This window comes from Cynoglossus semilaevis, chromosome 11 (genome assembly GCF_000523025.1).
Source record: "Cynoglossus semilaevis isolate Cse_v1.0 chromosome 11, Cse_v1.0, whole genome shotgun sequence".
Lineage (NCBI taxonomy): Eukaryota > Metazoa > Chordata > Actinopteri > Pleuronectiformes > Cynoglossidae > Cynoglossus > Cynoglossus semilaevis.
Window position 1 is genome coordinate 9784859 of NC_024317.1, and position 20863 is coordinate 9805721.

Consider the following 20863-nt stretch of genomic DNA (forward strand, 5'->3'; position numbering starts at 1 on the left):
TGCGTGTGTGGTGTGTGTGTGTGTGTGTGTGTGTGTGTGTGTGTGTGTGTGTGTGGTAGGGGTATGTGTGCATCTTGACATGGAGCGATTATAAGCATTTGTTTGCAGTGTTTAAATAAAACATGCCAGATCCATTAGTTCCTTGACTCTCTCAGTCTTTCTCAGTCATTTACTACAGACAGAACACACACACACACACACGCACACATCACCCTGTCTGCCACAGCCAGCTGCTTTGGACACCTGCTCAAAGTTTAGAGTTGCCCACTTCAGCACAAACATGCAGACCTCCAAGGCCATCAAAGAGAATCAGGGCACCACACAAAGAGAGCCCCTCTCCTTGTCCTAATGATACCAGCAGACTCTCACATCATTACAACTGCAGGCCTCCACAGAGCTCCTTAGCCACAACATCTCCACAGCAACCCCGAGAATATACACAGCATCACCAGAAGGGTAAAGTATGCAATTGTTGCTTAGTTTCTGAAAAACAGAAAAGCCAATCACTTCACTGCTAGCTTTAAATAAAAACCAACAACAACAACAAAATAATAGTGCATTTTGTTTTTACAGTGACACTTGACTTAGTGGATAAGGAAGCAGACTTGGGTCTGGAAGGCTTCCAGTTCGAGTGCCATGTTACCAGTGAGGTGCTCTGAGCATGGCACCGTCCCCACACACTGCTCCATAGGTGCCTATAGCTGCCCACTGTTCACTCTGGTGACAGGTTAAAAACAGAGGTCACATTTGGTTGTGTGCAGTGGTGTGCTGTGTCATGACAAGTAGTTCACTTTCTTTCCATTGAAATCATCAACTCATTCAAGGGGAGAAGGAACTGGTGCTCGACCACCATGGACGAAGGTGGGATCCACAACTGGGTCCTCAGACCCGTTTAAGAGACCAGACACCTATATGAAGCCATCCATGAATACCATAAACACAAGAAGGTTCTGCTACACCAGTGTTTCCTAAGCTTTTTTGAACAATGGCATATATTTTATATTAGAAAAAAACATGAGCCTGTTTAGTTGAACACAGGGCTGCTATACTCCAAGGAATTGATGAAAGACAGACAAAGATCTTCTTCAGCAGAGCCAAATCTCCCGACATTTTTTACTAACCAAAGAAGACAAAGAAGTATTTGCAGTAAACAAATAACAGTTGAATTAAGTGAAATTGGATACATTTCCATGGTCAACCTGATTATCTCTCACGACACAATTAAACACAACCTCCCTGGTAACGGAGCTGGTAAAATATATAAAAGTATTTCAAAACCCAACATGTTCTGACGTGTCTGCTCCTAATACTCATTACTCAAAAACAAACTCACCCTGTGTTTCTTTCTTCCTTTGTGCTATGATAAGATGGCCACTGCCGTGTGTGATGAGTGACTGAGTGTCCGTGTGTGCTGGTTACATTCTGTGTCTGTTCTGATTGCCACATTGTCGACAACCGCTCCTGTGATCCCCCCACCACCACCCCGCTGCCCACATAACCTCAGCGTGTAAACAGGATGTGTCGACCCGAGCAACAGTCAACTATTTTAAACTATGGGTTTCTTTCTGGCACAGATGCAACCTGTGCTTCATCTCCTCCCAGTCGGAGATTGGTGGCTGGAGGTAGACTCAACAAAATGGATGAGTTCATGGGCTGGCTGCTGTGGAGACATCCATTAGACAAAGGAGAGCTGCTGGGTGGTTTACCTCTAAAAACCTCAATAACAAAACTTTGGTGACAAAATAGATTTGAAAAGTTGCACTAGACTAAATACGTTTTTCCCTAGAAGAAAAGCATTAACTTCTTTAAAAAAAGAAAAGAAAAAAGAAAGCTAATATATCTCAAAATGAGAGAAGCCAGAGCAAAACATTTCGGATATTTTCATTGACACATTGTCGTGTTTTTTTATATAACAATTATTTCCCCCTTTTTCAACACTGTGGCACATGACTGTTCAATTTTCACCTCCATCTGTGTGATTATTAATCAGATCACACATCAATTGCCAGAACCAGCAAAGAAATTCAGCTTGTAATAAAACTGTCATGTGCTGTGGTATAAAGACAGATGTTGCCAGTTGTGTGATAACATAATTAAACTGTTCTGTGAGGGATTCCATAAAATTATTTAAATTGGAAGAGCACTATCATTTTACCAATAAAGCAATTTAGGGCAATATGCAGTGTCATAACACTGATGTTATCCTCTCTGCCAGATTTTCCAATAAGCTGGAGCCTGTGCTTAGCCTCCTGTGAAAATATGAAACTACAGAGGAGATACCTGAGAGCTTCTGCACATGTACACAGTAAAGCCGTGGCTGGTGGAAAATGATATTTTAGTGCATTGTGATCTGGGGAAACACACGTGCTCCACGCATGACTAAAATAAAACTGATTCAACGATGCTTCGCTCTGCTGGATTTATACCTTCAGTTAATGTTTATATTATACTTCAATACAACATAATGTCATTTCTGTACAACAACAGATGGAGTGAGTGACTGAGTGATTATCACTTGACGACTTCTGATTTTTCCACCAGGTGATTTGTGACATGAGGAGGAAGGAGGAGGAACTACACAGACAAGCACGTCCAACAATGATCATGTAACTCTCCATATACTATTTTGAATGTATAATATATTAGCTCTTGTTAATGGAGAGAACACAGTAATCAGTTGTTCTATCAGCTCCCAGGGAGATGCTCTGATCCTGAGGAACTTTTTTACTCTTGGCTTTGTGACAGTTTCACTGGTCAGGCTCATGTAGCCACTCTTGCTAACAGTGATGGGTAACAAATAGTTGGGGGGGGGGGGGCACTGTTACATTACTGTGATGCACATATAACTGAAGTGGGAACTTTGTGTTGTGTTCTATTGAATTTTATACAGCAATAACGGGCTGTAAGAAACAATTTTGAATGTATAAACTTCAAGACATATTTTTGTAAATATTAATTAGGAAAATACAGGTTTTTCAAGTTCAATAGCATTTTTTAGGAAATGTAACATTTTTATTATTTTCCCATAAATTAGATACAACTTTGCAGGCCAAGTTAATTATGCATTGTTTTTTTGTGGACGCTCACTGCGTCCTGGATTGAGAGCCAGCTGTGCATCCAGAAAAATCAGGACACACCGCAGATGCTGCATAAGCACTTCAGAACAAGTTAAAAAGAAATAAATTTCGAGTTAATGTGTTATTTCTGTATATATAAGCGCCGGCCCCGATTTCAGCAAGTGACAGGTGTTCACTTTAAAAAGAGTTTATTTATTTCCATATTTTCTCCTGTTGGAGCTATGTGTGAAGGTGTGGGTACAGGGTCAGGAGGTTGACCCTAAGTTCAGAGTTAAGTGATCCAGTTACAATGTGAAAGTTGATTTGGACTTTTTTACACATGGCAGTGAACACTGCTGATCCTATGCCTTCGTGTGATTGGATATGGCTTCATCTCCCAGGTATTTTGGTCAAACTAAGATTGTGTTCAAAAATAAAAAATATTTGCCATTATTTATAACAATGGACATTATTGGCTCTACAGCACCCCCTTCATTCAGCTGCATGGTAATGGTTGTACAAGGCCTGAGCAATGTAGACATTTGTATTAGGTCAACAAAATATATTGGTCATCATTAATCAGTGGGAGATGATTACGGCAGCCAAGTACTTAGTGTTGATCAGGGTGTGAGTCTGAAGACAATGACGTCTTAACATTTTCACACATAGTCAGACTTACATACAGAGGACAGAATAAAATGTTTAAAAAATACTGAACCCTTTTACCCTCATCACTTTCATACCTTTTTCTGGAAATCTATTTTTGCCCTGCTATAAACTCCACAACATTCATGCCTTCACCCTTCCCTCTTCAGATGAGGTCTGAGTCATGGCTACCTTATGCCCTGATCTGCAGAGGGAGGTGTGTGGGCCTGTTCAGTTCTTCCTACAGCTGTAGGTAGAAACAGAGAGAAGTAGAAGAGAAGTAATTATCACAGCACTGGTTGTAGTAAATAGTCAGTAGTAAACACAAGGTGACTATTTACCAGTGACCTTCAGTTGATTGTTCAACAACAGTGGGACGAAGGTGGTCTCTGATCTCACCCGATCTTATATATTATCATGTGTGTACGATCATGCACTTCTGTCTTGCTAAAGCTTGACGACACATGGCTAAGTGGCTAAGACGGGCATTTCTACCTCCTCAAGTCTCCACCTGGGACAGTGAGAGCTTTGCATTATGCAAACGGATGAGCTGCATCCACTCAGCTCTTTCTGTTACCACTGAGGTGGCATGTCACTCTCTTCTCTCTGTACACGCAATACAGCCCACACCTCAAAAACACAGAAGTAAAAAGTGTTTAAAAAAATGCTTCTCTTGTGAGATTGTCACTAATATAGAGTAAACCTCCAAAATACAGGTCATTTTTTTTCTTTTGTCCAAAAAGAATCAACAGTCAGCTCAGAAAACTGAAATTATGTTCTACTTTTAAGTCTTAATTAATTATATGTGTGTGTGTGTGTATATATATATATATATAAATATATATATATATATATTTATATATATATATATATTTATATATATATATATATAAATATATATATATATATATTTATATATATATATATATATACACAAATCTATATATATATATCTATCTTTTTATTTTTCAAATTACAAGTTTGTCTTCCCCATTTTTCCAAATTTGCATTAATGCCAAACAAACATACCCCACTTTTTAACCCCCTCTACATTTGTGTGTCTCATGTACAAACGGCGGCTTGGACAGCCTGAGTGCCACTGACTTTATTAAACTACAGGTCGAACACAACTTCCTGTTGCAAAATCTTACAGTTACAAATACCACATACAGACTATTGCAAAACCTCTTCTATGGTGGTGTTATTACTGCTAGCTTCGTTTCCTCCTATGAAAGCGTTTAAACCACAACTTCTGCAACACAAACAAACACACAAAAGAAAAATCAACAAGTTCAGCTTTTGAAGAAAATAAAGGTTGGCAAAAAAACAACCAAAAAGGAGAAATGTAAATTGAGCAACACAAAAACAGTTGCAACATTAGCAAAGCTGCAGTTTCGTTCACTCAATATGACAATATGACTGTGGTCTGATTCAGTGATTTTAATTTTAGTTTAGAAATAAAATCACATTCATTTGTTTTTTCTTCTTGGGAATATATTACAATATAAGACCAACTTTAGTGTCCGGTCTATTTGCTTCATTTCTTCAAAAAAACCTTGTGGATTAAAAACATTTAATTTATGCCAAACTGACAAATATTGTGGATGTCCTGAGGTTTATCAGGCATCGTCCATGGCTACCACCATGTCGGACTGATTTTTTTATTTTTTTAAATTGTCGCCAGAATTTTTAGTTTTCCTTCATTTGCTCAGAGTAACTACCGGACAAATCTATTTAGAGACCCGGAAACAACAGAAGCTGAGCAAACATCGAAAACAAAAAAAAGGAAACGAATGACAGATAGAGAAATAAACAGAAAATGATACATTTGTAAAATTCAAAGATGTCAGCAGAGGGAGAAGACCTGACCAGAAAGAGAAAATGTTCTTTAGGAAAGATTTTTGAACCTGAGACTATAAAGCTCTGTGAATGACCTAAACCAGTGGTTCTCAAACTTTTTATACTCTCTACCACCTGAGAAAACATTGAGCTCTCTGAGTACCACCATGATGACAAACACTAGACTATAGCAGCACAGGCTTTCACTACTAGTTTCCACCACACAGGATAGATGTTTATAAAGATGTTTATGTTTAAATGTTGTATTATTGTGCAAGGTGTGTTTCAGATTTATTCAACTGAAAATGTAAAAATATTATTTTTTCCCCACGTACCACCAGTGGTACCACAGTTTGAGAACCACTGACCTAAACGACCTGTTTAGTGGCTCGAAATAAAGACAACATTTATTTTTAAATCAGCTCTGAAGAAATCACAGCAGCCTCAAACAACAGAAAAAAAAATCTCCTGATGCCACGGCTATATCGATTAGACAAATTTCAACTTACTGAACAGACAATAATCACAGGTCAGCTTCAAAAATTCCCTAAAGACAGTGTCGGAGGCTCCTGACAGACAGTGTTTGACTTCCTAATAGAGATGCTCAAACCAAGCTTATGGTCCACTTCCCCCAAATCCAACTAGTTTGCAAGATGAATTCTCCTGTCAGTATCAAGATGATCAAACACATTACAATTATTTCATCCCCCATCTTTATTAATGGGCACTGTCTTTCATACTTATGTTCCCTAATAAGAATAAATGGTATGTCAGGGCCAGGTTTGTTTAATGGCACCTTGGATGTTTGGTGAAGAACAAAGAAAAGATGAAGGAAGAAAAAAAGACAGTGTGTCAGCAAGAGGCGTATTAGTGCGGAGAAGCAAATAACACTGGGGGGGAGGACTGTGAAATGCCACAAAGAAAAAGTTATCAAGTAATTGAGCGAAGACTGTAATTCCCCCGGGACAATTAACATGGTTCATGGTGCATGAGTGAAAATCCTGGGTTAGTCTAATGGGAGGATAAAAAGAAAGGCTGCCTCCCTCCTCAGTAACTCTGCCGTGGTAAGTAGCCTATCAAAGCCTGGTGTCAGGAGCTGGGTGTGGAACATCTTATCCTGGTCCACATCCATGCACCATTTATCAGGTGCAGTGATTAATGCAGCTGCCGGTGTTTTAACAAAGACTGTAGGACACAAATTGACCAGGGGACTTGTCTAAACAGCACAAAGACCGAATGTTGCGTCTTTGTTTTCTGTGGCAAAATATGGAAGACCAGGAAGAAAAAAAAAATCACACCCGTCCATAAAAATCTGAAATGCTGTCATGGATTTTGACCAATATCAATTCTGACAATCAGATTTAATCATCCCTTTTCTAAAGGCCTGTGCAACACCTGGACAGAAATGGAATGATTTTGTGAATGACTGGAGAACTGGGATCCTACATAAGCTAGAAGTTCAGCTTCATATTCACCCCTTCATGGTGTCAACAGTGTCACCACTACTTAAATACTCTCTCTCACACTGTATGTGTGTGTGGGTGTCTATCCTTCTACATTCATCTGAACTGTAACTCCGCTGTCGTAGCACAGCGAATCAAAATGTTCTTTTGGCAAAGAATAAAGGAAAAGGCAACAGGACTCGAGTTTTCAGTTTACACAACTGTGGCTTAAAGTTATTGAAATTTTATCCATGGTTTTTTATGACTACTGCAGTAATGAATTCAGTATGGTGGTGACTCCGTCACTGATGACATGTATATTTGGAGTTTAAAAAAACACAGCGGTCGGAGGTCTGGCTACAGGGGCTGGAGTTTAAGGCGTTGGGAGGAGCCGTGAATCTGAACAAACACAAAAGGCCTTTGATAAGTGCAAAATGTTGAATATGCAATTTGTCATTTTTTTTGGCTAATTTGTTTGTCAATAGTAATTACAGTATGTATTATACCTTGTTAATTATCTGTTTGTAAAAATGTATGCACAAAGAGAACAAACCAGAGCCAATGGCTGATATTCCACTGACCGCCACAACTTTCACCAACAGTTAGCCACATTGGCTAACTACTACTTCAGGTAGTTGATGTCATTTAACACAATTCTATACACGCTAGGTCCTTGACGACTTCAGATTTTTTTCATGAGAACTAATCTCGCAATAAAGTCAACGTTGAGTCAGTGAGTCATTTAATGACATCATGACATTAACAGAGGAGGAACTACACAGACGAACCCGTCCAACAATGACCATATACAGTAACTCTCCATACGTTATTTGTAGCTTTTGCTCATGAGAAGAACACAGTAACCAGTTGTTCCATCAGCTCCCAGTGAGATGCTCACACTTTCGACTTTTGAACTCCTCCTGGCAGCAGTCAACTTGTGGCACTCACTTTGATAAATGTTTTTTTCTGTCAATGCCTTAATACACGCTCACTAAGACACTAAGACAAAAAGGAAGCCAAACTAAAAGGTGTTTATTGTGAAAAAAAACAAAAACACCTTTTCTCTGGGTTGAGCTCATCTAAAAAAGGGAAGTTATTTAAAAAAGCCATTTGTGTTGCTCCTACTTGAATAAATTATATAAAATTGCAGAGCTGTATAAAATAATAATGTTCTGGCCACAAGGCTGTGTTTGAATTCTCTGTTTTATCGTCTTTCCTGACAAGCTTGGTGTTTGACGTTAACACTGATGTCCATCAGATGGCTTCAGCAAAAGATGAAGAGTGATGATCCTCAATAACTGCGCAGCTCTGTAGTGAATTGTGTTACACAGCATCATGTCGCCCCGGTGCTGGAGTGATGTTCCACTCCATGATGGATGTGATTTGACAACGGACAGCAGCACAGAGTCTGTGCATCATCACTAAACAGATCTTGACAGGAACCTCCTTTGCCTTGTTGGACAGACGCAGATAGTAGATGACACACTGATTTTTTCAGTGTTCTTCATTGTTGTTTCCTTAAAACACACTGTCATGAGCCACACACACACACACATCACTGACAGCAACAGAAAAAGCCCTTTTCTGTTTGCCTCCAGTCTCTCTCTGATAGCAAAAACACGTTGCAGCTCAGTCAAAGATAACGCCATCATGCGCCGATGCCTTCCATTGGACGACACGGCATTACCTGCGAGTGTTGCCTATGTTTACAAAGAGTCAGTGGAAAAACTCTGTCATCACCTGGGATGTCATCATTCCTAGATGTCTACAGGATCCAGCAGCACCTACGTACTTACAACTTGTCAGAACACCTTCATAAATTTTGTATCGAAATGCAGATTCTGTATGTTGCAGAAAAAACACATTCAGGAACCGAACACACGAGCACTTCACCCGTGGTTTAATATTTAAAAAGGTCCACAATATACATAAATAATAATAATGTGTTTATGTACGCTATGTACTTTAGGACAGAATTAAATATTAAGCTGCACTTTAGGAGGGGAATCAGGCCCGATGTTGACAGGGCTTAATGAAGTGACGACAGGTGTTGAAGAGTTCCTGGCCTTCCTACCTGCTGCTGCTGGAGATGCAAAAGTTCAGCCGCGCTCATTTCCACCAACGGCGTGTTGCTCTTGTGTCGTCCCTCCCTGGAGCCTCCCTCCAGGCTTGCTGCTCCATTTTGGCTGGCCGGTCCATTGCTGGTTGCCTCCGCCCCAGATTCTTGCATCATGACTTAAAAAACCTGAAAGAAGAAAGGGGGAAAAGACAGGGGACAGAGACGGAGAGAGAAGCAGCTGTTAAAACATGCAGTGGTGAGGTCGCATTTCAGTGCTGGGCCAAACTATAAACATCTGCCATATCCTTCCCACACAATTTCACTTTTATTCCAGATTTCCTCCTCAGTTTTGTACGTCCCAGTGTCTTGTTTGTTTGTGTGTAGCGTACGCAGTGAGGCAAACACATTCTCCCACAGACTGCAGCTCCAACACAGCAATGAACTGCTTCTTTGTTTTGTCTTTTTCCGGTGCAGACCTTTGGCAGATGACAAGTCCATACTGGGTCGGGGAAAAGTGAGAAGGACTCAGGTTTTGTTTGTGTTTTCCATTGAGAGTCGAACGTGGGGAGGGGTCCGGGGTCCAGCACACATCTGAGAGGAACCCAACCTGCTCCGAGCAAGAGCAGAGGAGCCCAAGAAAACACTGCAAGTCCAAAAACAAAACACTTTCTATGGAAATGGATATATTTACTCGCACGGCTCCCAGAAGAACCACGGCAGAATAGCTTTTTAATGGGAAACAGGGCGACTGTGTGAGGCCTGCCAAAGGATCTCCATGAGAAAAAGCCAATCTGAGGTCAGGCAAAAAAACAGTCAAATCCTTCAGGGCTGCTCAATTAACACCAAAATACAGGACCGAGTATAAACAAACCCCTTTGAGCTGTTACACAAAAATGTTATTTTTCATAACTAAATCTAACTCAAAAGAATAACATACAAACATTGGCACCACAGTTTGACGTTACATTACATTCTTTTTAGCGACTGTATCAAAAACATGACAAAAGTAGTCTATTTTCTGCCAGTGCTTTTTTAGGTCTAAGTGACGCATTTTAAAATCTAAAATATATAGCTATGACACAGTCTACTACACAAAGAAGCTGAGGGAATCCTGGTGACATTTTCATCTAAATCCTGACTTTCTTCTGCATCGAAAATAATTACAAAATTTTTAAATTAAACTTATAAGCAAGTCTAACCTTTTGTATCATCAAAAGAAAAAGAAAAAGCAAATTTAAGGATTTTAACCACCTGCCCCAAAATCTGACAACAATGTGTTTACCTTACATTATAGACACTCTGTTCTGCTGATGGGTACACAATAGCCAGACAGACACACCGGCCCAACCCCCTCCTGTCTCCCTGCAGGTCAAGTGCACGGCGACACCAGTGCTTATGTGAGCCATGTTTTCCGCAAATCAGTGAAATGATTTAGAGCTATTGTGCACTGGTTGTCGGCCCTTGCTGATGCACTGCTTGTAGTCTAACAATTCCATAGTGGTTAATGAAGCTGACCAAGTCAGGCAGAAGCAAATTAACTTGGCTGATTAATTATTTATATGAAGCAGAATAAATGCCTTTAAAACACTGGGCCTCATCATGAAAGAAGGTGAAAATGGAAGCAAATGCAGATTTATGGTGTTCCGCTTAGGGCGTGTAATAGGAGGGCCAATGTGAGTTAATGTGTGTTCAACGACAGGGGCACAGCGCTGCCAGAGGTATCAGATCCAAACAAGATGCAGACACGCAGACACACACACACACACACACACACACACACACATAACGACACCATAGGGATACACACAGTCAGACTGAAAGGAAATTGAGGTTGACAACTTGCCATACAGCAACACAGTGCATGTACAGTAGGTGACACAAGAGTCTAGACTAAGGATTATTAGACAATAATGAGACTTTTTCTTCCACAAATGACTATTTTAGAAATGGAAAAGAAAACATCTACAAAGTGGAAAACTATTCTAATAAAAGTGGGAAAAAAGCAGCGACATATTGTGAAAAGGTTGGACTAAGTCTACAGTAGTTTTCTTCTGGATGGATAAATGGAAGTCAAGGACTCCCTGTATGTGGCTGATAAATAACATAATGTATAATGTAAAATATGTATTAATGTGTCAGTGGATCCACCAAAAACACTAGTTAGATAAAGATCCATGAGAGTTAGAATGCATTTTTAGGTTTCCAGTGCTGGTTTTTTTTTTTTTTTTAGCTTGGGTTTAAAACTTTTCTCTTGCAAAAATTAGACTTGTCATGTGAAACTTTGGTCAAAGTACAGGCCGCACTCTGTCTGTCTGAGCAGCTCCAGTATGTTCTGCCGGCCGACCCGGGGTTCTCTGGGCTAGAACTGGAGACAGATGTTGACCTGCCTCACCTCTCCAGTCTGGCACACATTTCCAACATTAAGGGATTTTCTATATGAGAGGTAAGCAAGAGAAATACAGGGATGGCTTGGAGCCACTCACGACTCCATCTACAGGCTGCTCCTTGTACCACCTCCCCATCTGAGACACCTATCACATTTAAAGGCCAAATTAAATGTCTTCTGAAATAAACTGTGTGCTGGTGTTATTCACCTCATTTAATTTTCAAATAATAAGAGACATTTCTCCATGCACGGGGGTTATTTTCTTTTTTTCAAATGAAACATAAAAGGAGAGAAAGTAATAGCTATTATACGTGCACTGTCATTCTGTGTAGATTATAACAGAATAGTGTAAATTTCCAAATGCACAGCATCTCCCAAAGTCATCAAGAGAATGAGCCGTGGGACTATTTTTACGTATGCAAAACTAGTGACCCACAATGAAGGAGGGAGAAAAAAGCCTCAATGAATGCAAAGTAATGCACACATGCTCGGTACCGGCACTGATGAGGGGACGGTTAAAATTAACACCCAATTAATTTCCAAATTGACAAACAAATGGAACCCATAAATCTAGCTTCTCATTAATTTCACCACATAATAATTCAAACCTGCAATATCATCAGCAAAAAATCAGAGGAATAAAGAAAATGGAAAAATGGCTATTATCCATCATAAATATCAAGCAGATAGGAAAGAGCCTTATTAGGGTTGTGCTGATAACAATATTAATCTGAGAAGCACTGAGGCAGGGACACCGCCATCATGGCCTGGACGCCACAGTCTGGTCACATGACCTGGCCTTTACTTGTTTATCCATCTATTTATTTTCCTTTTTCCTGAGGGGATAGCCTCGTCCATGATGACTCAAAAAGCTGCAGCTTTTCCATCTGTTCCATTTATACAACATGCACAAATTCAGACATAATTATGGGTCAAGTGTTGTGCTAAAAGAGGCATTTTTACTGTGGTTACAAACTATTTATGCTCCCAACATAAACATTTGGACATAAAACAACATACAAAAGAGACGCTGGAGAAAAGGGAGTTTCTTATTAAGAAAGGATGAACCTACGGAGACAGTGCTGCTGCCGGCTCTGTCCACATTCACTGTGTGAAAGAGAATTTTTATCTGAATGAGCTCATCACTGTTATATAAAGGCTGGAGATTAACATTGAAGTTGTCGTCAGTGAAGGTACACAAGGAAGTATCTACGTTATATATAACAAAAGTCTGGAGACTGTTATAACAGTAATTATTTATCAGACACTTATTTGGTCGATCATGGATTTTATGTTTTTAAATCGACGTGGAATCAAAATGAACTGAAGAGAGAATCTTAATCCAATACTCAATACTCATCTTTTAAATGAGGTGACCTATTACTATAGTTAATAGGTCACAGTCAACCTTACTGTTAGACATAGTACAAATACTGAGTAGAGTACTTCCATGGCTTAATGCGAAGTACTTCTAAACCAAAGACATATTAGCTCCAGCTCGTAAGTGCAAGCTTCCTCTTCTGCTCTCCGACAGAGAACGCATGAATAAAATGATTTGCTGCAAAAATCGGCGACGCCTGAGTTGCTCGTCGGGGCCAATTATGCTGCGCAATCAATTCAAGTCTTCTTCGTTTTTAGTAAACACCAAAAACGAACGCAGCTCTATGTGTTAGGTGTTAATTATGGTAGAAATAAACTTGTTCACAACATCAAACATTTAAGCTTGTTTTTCAGTTAATGTGGCTTCATTATGTTTTTCAGTCAAGGAGCAATTTTTTTGTAGGAAAAGTTTCACCATGTTGAAGCACAGGAAATAAACAAAATATATGTTTTGCATATTGACATCCTGATGGTGAAACATTGGAATTAAATGGTAACCAAGAAAAAAACAACAACACGGTATGACTGTTCTGAACAAATCTGAATAAATCTTTCCAGTCCCACGTATGCCTTAATTAAAGAATGGGTATTTTTCAATATAAATAAAAAATACATTTCTTATAGAAAGAAAGAAGTGGCTGAACTGTTGACTTTTTAGTTTTTCGGAAGGCGAGGGGAGGCCGCTTGAAAAACAAAGAAAATATTTAAAGAGAAACCCTGGATAATAACAAAAGGTCAGAGTTTCTGTTTGTTTACTGTTTGTTTTGTTTTTCCTGCCTCAATCGTGACGTGTACAATACAAACAACACTGTCCTTCATCTCCCACCTGACCGGACAGGTTGAAGGTTAACAGCAGCCAGAGGCCTGAGCCCATCAACACCACCCCCACCGTAACCCCTCCCACACAAACACACACACACTCTCAGGAAATATAATGCCCGTCCCCATGTCACACTTGTCTAGATTTCACCAACTCAAACAAGTCAGCAGTAGATTCAAGGTAGGGTCAGGCCACGCAGCTGTGCTCTGACCCTTCTCTGTGTTCTGTTTTTCCTTAATACTCATGACAGTAAAGCCTGAGCGGCCACCTGCTTCGCCTCGCCAAGTTCTCACACAGTCCTTGTTTACACAAGCACACAACAAAAGCACAACATTTCTAGGGTGCAAGATAAAGACACACAAAGGAGGAGACAAGCCAGAGAGGTTCTCTTCTGGAGCTATTTAGGTTCAGCTTGGTTGCCAGACTAGACAACACAACAGCGTGTACCGAAAGGTGCAACAACAGAAATGCGCTTCAAGGTTTGTGTTGCCTGTTGTGCTGTATTATGGCTCCTGATGCTGGGGAGACGTCAAAAGACAAGCTGTGTGCTAAATCGCCCGGTATCGCAGCGCTCATCTCTGATGAACGTTCATTGAAGAACAGACCGAAAACTTCCAACCTTAGGTTTCTGTTGGGACTGTCGCTAGTCATCACTGACATGTTCTTACCCGCTTCTTGCCATTCTATATACATGTAATCACATATATTTGTATGATGTTTTTCCTGTGTTTTTGGTTGGGTTTTATCATGTGTTAATTATCATTATGTTAAATAAAAGATCTCAGGAGACATTACCTTTTTTTTGTCCTTCTAGAACAGTGGTTTGTGGTTAGAGAAACGATGAAAAGAAAAGATGTATTTTTTTACTGATAAATATTTGATATACAGTAAACCCTTGTTTTTCGCGGGGGTTACAATAAATACTCAGAAAAAGAAGAGAAAGAACGAACAAACCATTTTACAGTCTCAACCATTTGTTTCACAAATAAAGTAAAATAAAAGTACTTTAGAAACGTTTCAACAAATAACTTCTGTAATGTACTGTCAAATAATAATTTTAATCATCAACGTGAACAGAAGGCTTCAAATTGCGGAGATTAGCACCGCCCACCGTGAACGGGAGAAAATTAAAAATGATTATGAAAAAAATACAAATTACCTGTACAGTCGGACAAATAGTGACTCAGCTTTATTTCACTGCTCTTCAGACTGAGCCGCTGCATCCTGACTCCGCTCTGCAGTGTTTTCTTCTTTTGAAGCCCGCGGTGCAGGTGTGTTTGTTCGGGAGAAGAACATAGTGATAGGCAGTTGTTGTCGCTCTTTTTTCTTCTTTGCAAAAAGATCCTTATACACCGACATGCCACCATCGATTATGTTGGAGAACTGTAATGAACGGCTCATCAAAGGGTCCCATTCTTGAGCTACTCGCTGAAGTTCAGTGGCCATTCTCACCATGGTTGCTAAGCGACCAAGTGTTAGTCCTTCCTCCTCATCTTTAGCCACACTTATGTCCTCTTCTTCCTCTTCTCTTTCATCGTCGCTTTGTGGCTTTGTCATTTCTGCCAGGTCTATTTACAGCAGCAAAACACCATGTTGTTTTGTTCGGTCATCAATTGTGTGTGCTCCTGTTTAAGCTGCAGGTTTAATTGTTGAACAGGAGCAACGAGGTGAATATTACATGTTTAAATATTCAGATGATGAGTGAGTCTAGCTTCTTATAAGTATAGAATTACAGAAATAAAAGAAAGAGAAGAAATTACTGCAAACTACAAGTGACGTGACCCAAACCATTGTAGGTTAACTGATGTATCATCATGTGAAGAGAGGAGCTAACAGCCCAGATGATACTTTGCCAAAAAAGACACAGCATCAGACGATACATCCATGTAATCTTTCAGCCACTTCAACCATGTCACAGATAAGCAAAGTATCTCTTCCTACTCCTGTGACAGAAAGGCAGGAGCCCACACCCCACTCTGCAGAAGGTCTATCTACTGCAAAAAAATAAAAAATAAATAAATAAATCTGACTTGAAGCACTCCGGCACTCTTTAAAAGTTCTTGCTCAAGCCTGTGAAGACGACAGCCAGACCACTCACATTGACAAACAAAGCAGCTGTTTGTTTAATAAGGGATTGCTGCCATAGCTACAGTAAACACGAGGAGCAGGGTTTGTGTTTATGAACAAATATCTCACAGAAGCCATTTAATATTAACCAGGTGGAATGATCGGGCCATTTCCTAGGTGACACAAGGGTAAAGCATAGTGTAAACAGGTTCTGGGAGGAGACAAAGAGGGTGGCCATGTGTTATTGATTCAAGGTTGATGCAAATGCATCCCTGGCTAAAATAAACAACAAAGCACATGAAAAGATAAACAGAAAGTCTGACATTTGAAAGCACATTAAGGCGGCGTGTTGCAGCTGCTGAATAAGTACCGTCTATTAGATCAAGATGGACAAGAGCTGAGGGAGAGAGCAGCCAGGCAAGGTGGTCTCCAGTGGAAACACATCGCCGTTGAGCAACGCCACCAGGTGTTTCTCCCAAAACTAACAAACAAAGTCACTTCTCAAGAAGGCAGCAATAAAAATTGTAAAAACCTGTCAAACATTGACTTTACTCAATAATTCACTAACTAGATTTATGGAAACAACACTGAATATGTAAGGACTGAAAAATCACAACTTTCTTTCTGTTTAACCCTTGCTCTCTTTAAAATGTACGATCAAAGTAACGTACTAAAGACATAAACAATTACAAAATTCCCATAGCGATCTGTTTTTGATTTTTTTTAGAAGTTTTAATGTTGGAACTTTATTTATTTTAAAATATGCCAGCAGGAAGGATGGAGGGATGAGAATTATATTACAAAAAAGATAAACTTCTAAGTAGTTGGTCATAAATCATTGACCTTTCATCTTTTAACAATGTGCATTTAGATCTGTGTGATATTAACCGTTAGTAGTCCCTTGTATTTTTTAAATAATTAGGCTCGTTCAGTCCAACACAGACAGAAAGACAGACGTACAGAATCACCTCAGTGCAAACTCCTGCTGTGCACAGAGAATGAGACAATGTGTCAAAGTAAGGCAGGCCACGGTATTTTTAGTGCAACTGGGGCCAATGGAGACTGAGTAAATAGAGAAGTCTAATGAGTTTAAATCTGGCTGTACATGAATGGAATAGTAATTCTGGGATGCGGAGCCTCTTTCCGGAGTGGATCACCACATATTTTCTCAGCCACTCTCCTTCATTTGACTTTGATATTCTCACTAACATGTGGCTCAGGGCCCATTAACACTGCACTGCAAAGGACAGACATCAGGAGACGAAGGGCCTCTATTTCATCCTGACCAGGAGCTTGATGCAGAGGCAAGAGAGAAGCAGCCATCATTACCCCGGTGCTTCTCCTGCCAATTAGACCTTTCAAAAAGGTGTACAGAGAAAAACACATCAGCAACCGATGGTAACTGAGGCCAAGGATTTAGTTTAGCTGTATTTAAGACCCATGGGATATATACACACACAAACAGAGGCCAAAGCAGTATCAATACAGTGGCTGTCTTTTTTCGGAGGCAGAGCCAGTGATTGTGCACACTTCCTCTGTGAGCCGACACAATGAAAGCAGTCATTTTACAGAGGGAAAAAACAACAACAACAACAACAAAACAAAACGTTTGATGATTGTGTCAAATTCAACACAGCCGTCCCTGTGCCCTCATACACTGAAGGCTGCTGCGAACTGGTGAGTAAGTCATGAAGTGACTGATCTGAATGGAACTGAAAGTGGCTTGTAGTGTTATTCCTGTTGTTATAAAGCAGCAGCACATATCCCCTTCCTCCTGCTTGGACCAGGTCATTAAGAGATTAAGTTAAACTATTGATTTAGAGACACAATCATTAACCTTTAAGCACAAGTAATGGCACGGTGATGCAATGGCTATTCTATTTCAGGAGTTTCTCATCTGCCACCATCAGTGCTCACAGATGACTCAGTATAGACATAGATATGCTCCTTCAGAGCGCGTAAGAACCAATTAGTTTATAAAACATATATTTTGGAGATGGACTGTATTGTATTTTGAATTTTGTTTTTTTCACTCAAGAAGTTGTTACATAGCCTGCCGCATATGTTCAAACTTGATACATGTATCAACAAACACACTCATGCTAAAAAAATTAATGCTTATTTATAAAGATTCAAGACAAATAATACTCCAACACACGTAGTATAGTCATATTCTAGTCATCTTTCTGGCGTGAATATGGTCAAACACATGAGAATGGGTGCAGGTATTTCAATTCTTTTGTTTAGAGCCACTGAACCAGTGAGTAAGCCTGCCTATTGATTTTGCGGACACAATCATTAACCTTGACGCACAAATAATGACATGATAATGCGACGGTTCCTCTTTTACAATAATAAGTCCTCAGTGAATTTAGATGTCTCACAGCGCTGCCGTGTGGGGTTAGGAGTGGGATCAGCCCCGCCCACTGACCCCTGACTGTCTCTAAAGAAAGCAATTCTTCTCCAATATGATATTGGGGGTCACTGACGCCGTAGAAATATGGTATTGTTTTAAAAGCCCCAGGTTCCCAGGGAGAGGACGGTGAGGGTTAAAAAGGATGGGAGTTTGGGCGTTCCATTAAGCAGTTAAACCCATGACAGAGGGCGAGGGGGTTGGATACCAGGAGACCTGACGTGATTTTCTACCTTTTAATGGAATCAGATTTTTACAACTCTTTTTTGTTAAATACAGTCCATGTCAGGAGGATGCCTCCTACTCATAAAGCAGCACAATGACAATGTACAGTGGCACTAATACAAGGACATAGTTCATCATGACATTTTCTACAATTCCCAACTGATTAGGGTCATTATATTGGAGGCCTGATTTATGTTGTCATTTCCTCTCACCCATCCTGCATCAATGAATCTTAATGAATTGGTAAATAAGGGTGAGGATTACACTGTGTGACACTGCAACATTTCTCACCCTCTACATCTGAGATTTATGTAGCCAATTAGAGACTAACAGAGAAAATTGGCTGGCAGAAAAATAATATTCTTTATGGCGCAAAATGGAGAAGCATTCTCAGTGAAGGGCAATTGCACTGTCAGTGTTAAAGTCCATAAACCACCCTCCACCTCCTCGAACACCTTCACCGCACAAAGTGAAGCGGTGAGCGCTACCATGCCACATGGCCGAAGAGCGGCCCCGTGGTGGGCTGACAATTCCTTAACATTCAGAGCAGCCCATCGTAGATGTTTGATCAACATAAATACACCTCTGTGTGACAAACATGTTTACCTCCTGACTGCAAACATCACATAATCAGATGCCAGGAGGTGATGCCTCACTAATGAAGATGTAGGAGCTTTCATCAAGACCAGTTATAGTCTTTCGCACAGCATCATGGAAAAACTGAAGATAACAAATATGGACAACAACACTGAAAATAAAAAGACATCACAGCTGGAACCAAATAGTTTTTCTTCAACAAGAAAAACATTTTTGGACCAAGTTAAACAAAGCAGTTGAAACAAATATGACGACTATTATTACATTCTGTTTTTGTTTTTGCTAAGCAACCCCATAGCAACCTCAAGAACTGTCACTGGGAATCGTGCAGAAATTCGCACCAGGTCTAAAAGACACTATGCTCCATCATTTTAACAGGACGCTAAAGCCACTGTTTAGAATACATCATAATTTACTGTTAATGTGTCTTAATGGAGAAGGCCTGTCCGAAGTGCAGCTAAGAGCATTAGCACGCTAGCATGTGTTTTATGACATCATGACCTAACACTAGCTAGATGTTGGATACTGTATTTATATTAATTCTTCAATATTGTGTTAAGTTCTATCTTTTTTTAATTTCAACCAATCTATTTCTAACTTCTATTATCTTTTTTAGCATTTTTTTTTCAACTTTAAAACTTTTTTTCAAATTAAAAGTTTTGTTAGAACAGGCCCAACTTGCATTTATTAACAGCAATAAATTAACCTAAAATATCATCATGAGGTGATTGAGGAGCTGATGTTTTTTTCATAATTATTATAATCATTGTCTTTTTTGTAAAGCATGGTCAGTGTTCTATCAAAAAACACTTTTTTTTAGCTAGCGTATCTAAATGTATCATCCTCTTTCTTCATAATAGAGGTGATATATAATGTGATCAGCCGTTCTTAACCACGTGCATCATTACTACAGTTGTGATTTTTTTTCCTTTTTGTACTTCACAGACACAGATTAATGTTGCAGATGATTACAGTCAGGGACAAAACACTTTTCTGTGTATCACTACAAAGCATGGCAAGCTCACCTGCTTATTAATAACAAAGTTGTTAAAAGGGCACGCTGAGTTATAATGAAAGCCTTTATGTGTTACGTATTGTGACTAGATTTAGTGCCAGGCTGCGGCTCTTCACATCAAACACACCGGCCTGCTATTAGGCGCAGGGGCTGAGGGACGCCTGTGTGAAAAGGAGTGGAAAATTAAAGCTGAAGCTACGCAGGAAAGGGCTTAATTTACTGGCATGTACAGTATGCAAATGAGATTACTCTCAGCTTAACTGCATCATTTATGTCTATAATAACAGCATCATCATTACAGGGCTCAAATTAAATTACACTGTAATTAGCATATCAAAGTGATTGGTTAAAGTTTAAAACAAATACCCAATTTTGTTAATGAACATCTCTAATCACCGTGTAGACCCTCGTTGAAAACATCCAAAACAAATATGTGTTTTGGAGAAGGGGAGGAATACCCTTCCCAAACATGTGTGTGTGTGTGTGTGTGTGTGTGTGTGCGGGCACATGGGTTTGGGGGTGTTTTACCTGGAGAGCTCTGCACACTCAGGATATATTTCTGAAACTCCAGGAGATCAGAGATCTAATTTCCCACAGATGTCACTTCGGGAGCTTGTCAATTATGTACAAATCACTTCACGGCTGATTGTGAGACAGAAGAACACGACCCAAGGCTTAGGGAAGGCTTCCATATCACCAAAACACCTCCACTCTGACATCTTCACTTCAGCTGCTCAGCAAGACGCAGCACAGTGGAGAATATGATTTGCAGTCAGGTTTTATTAATGTAACGGCCCTCCTGTCTCTGACCGCGGAGACGGTGGAGTTTCACATTGGAGCACCACACCAAACACGCAACAGTGTACTTATGTCTATATAAACATATATACACACATATAGGTACATACACACACACACA

At 39.8% G+C, this 20863-nt stretch overlaps 1 protein-coding gene across 12 annotated transcripts in view; it reads right to left on the reverse strand.

Annotated features, from left to right (window-relative positions):
* foxp1b (forkhead box P1b) overlaps positions 1-20863 on the reverse strand; it is a 187013-nt gene that overhangs the window by 105570 nt on the left and 60580 nt on the right. For 11 of the 12 annotated variants that reach the window (XM_025059801.1, XM_025059804.1, XM_008320440.3 and 8 more), the window contains one exon: positions 9057-9227. In XM_025059801.1, the coding sequence (XP_024915569.1) occupies positions 9057-9215 (159 nt within the window). In that variant the 5' untranslated portion in view covers positions 9216-9227. Of the gene's footprint in view, positions 1-9056; positions 14582-20863 lie in introns of those variants that run through there. The other variant, XM_017036561.2, reaches the window with a different exon arrangement.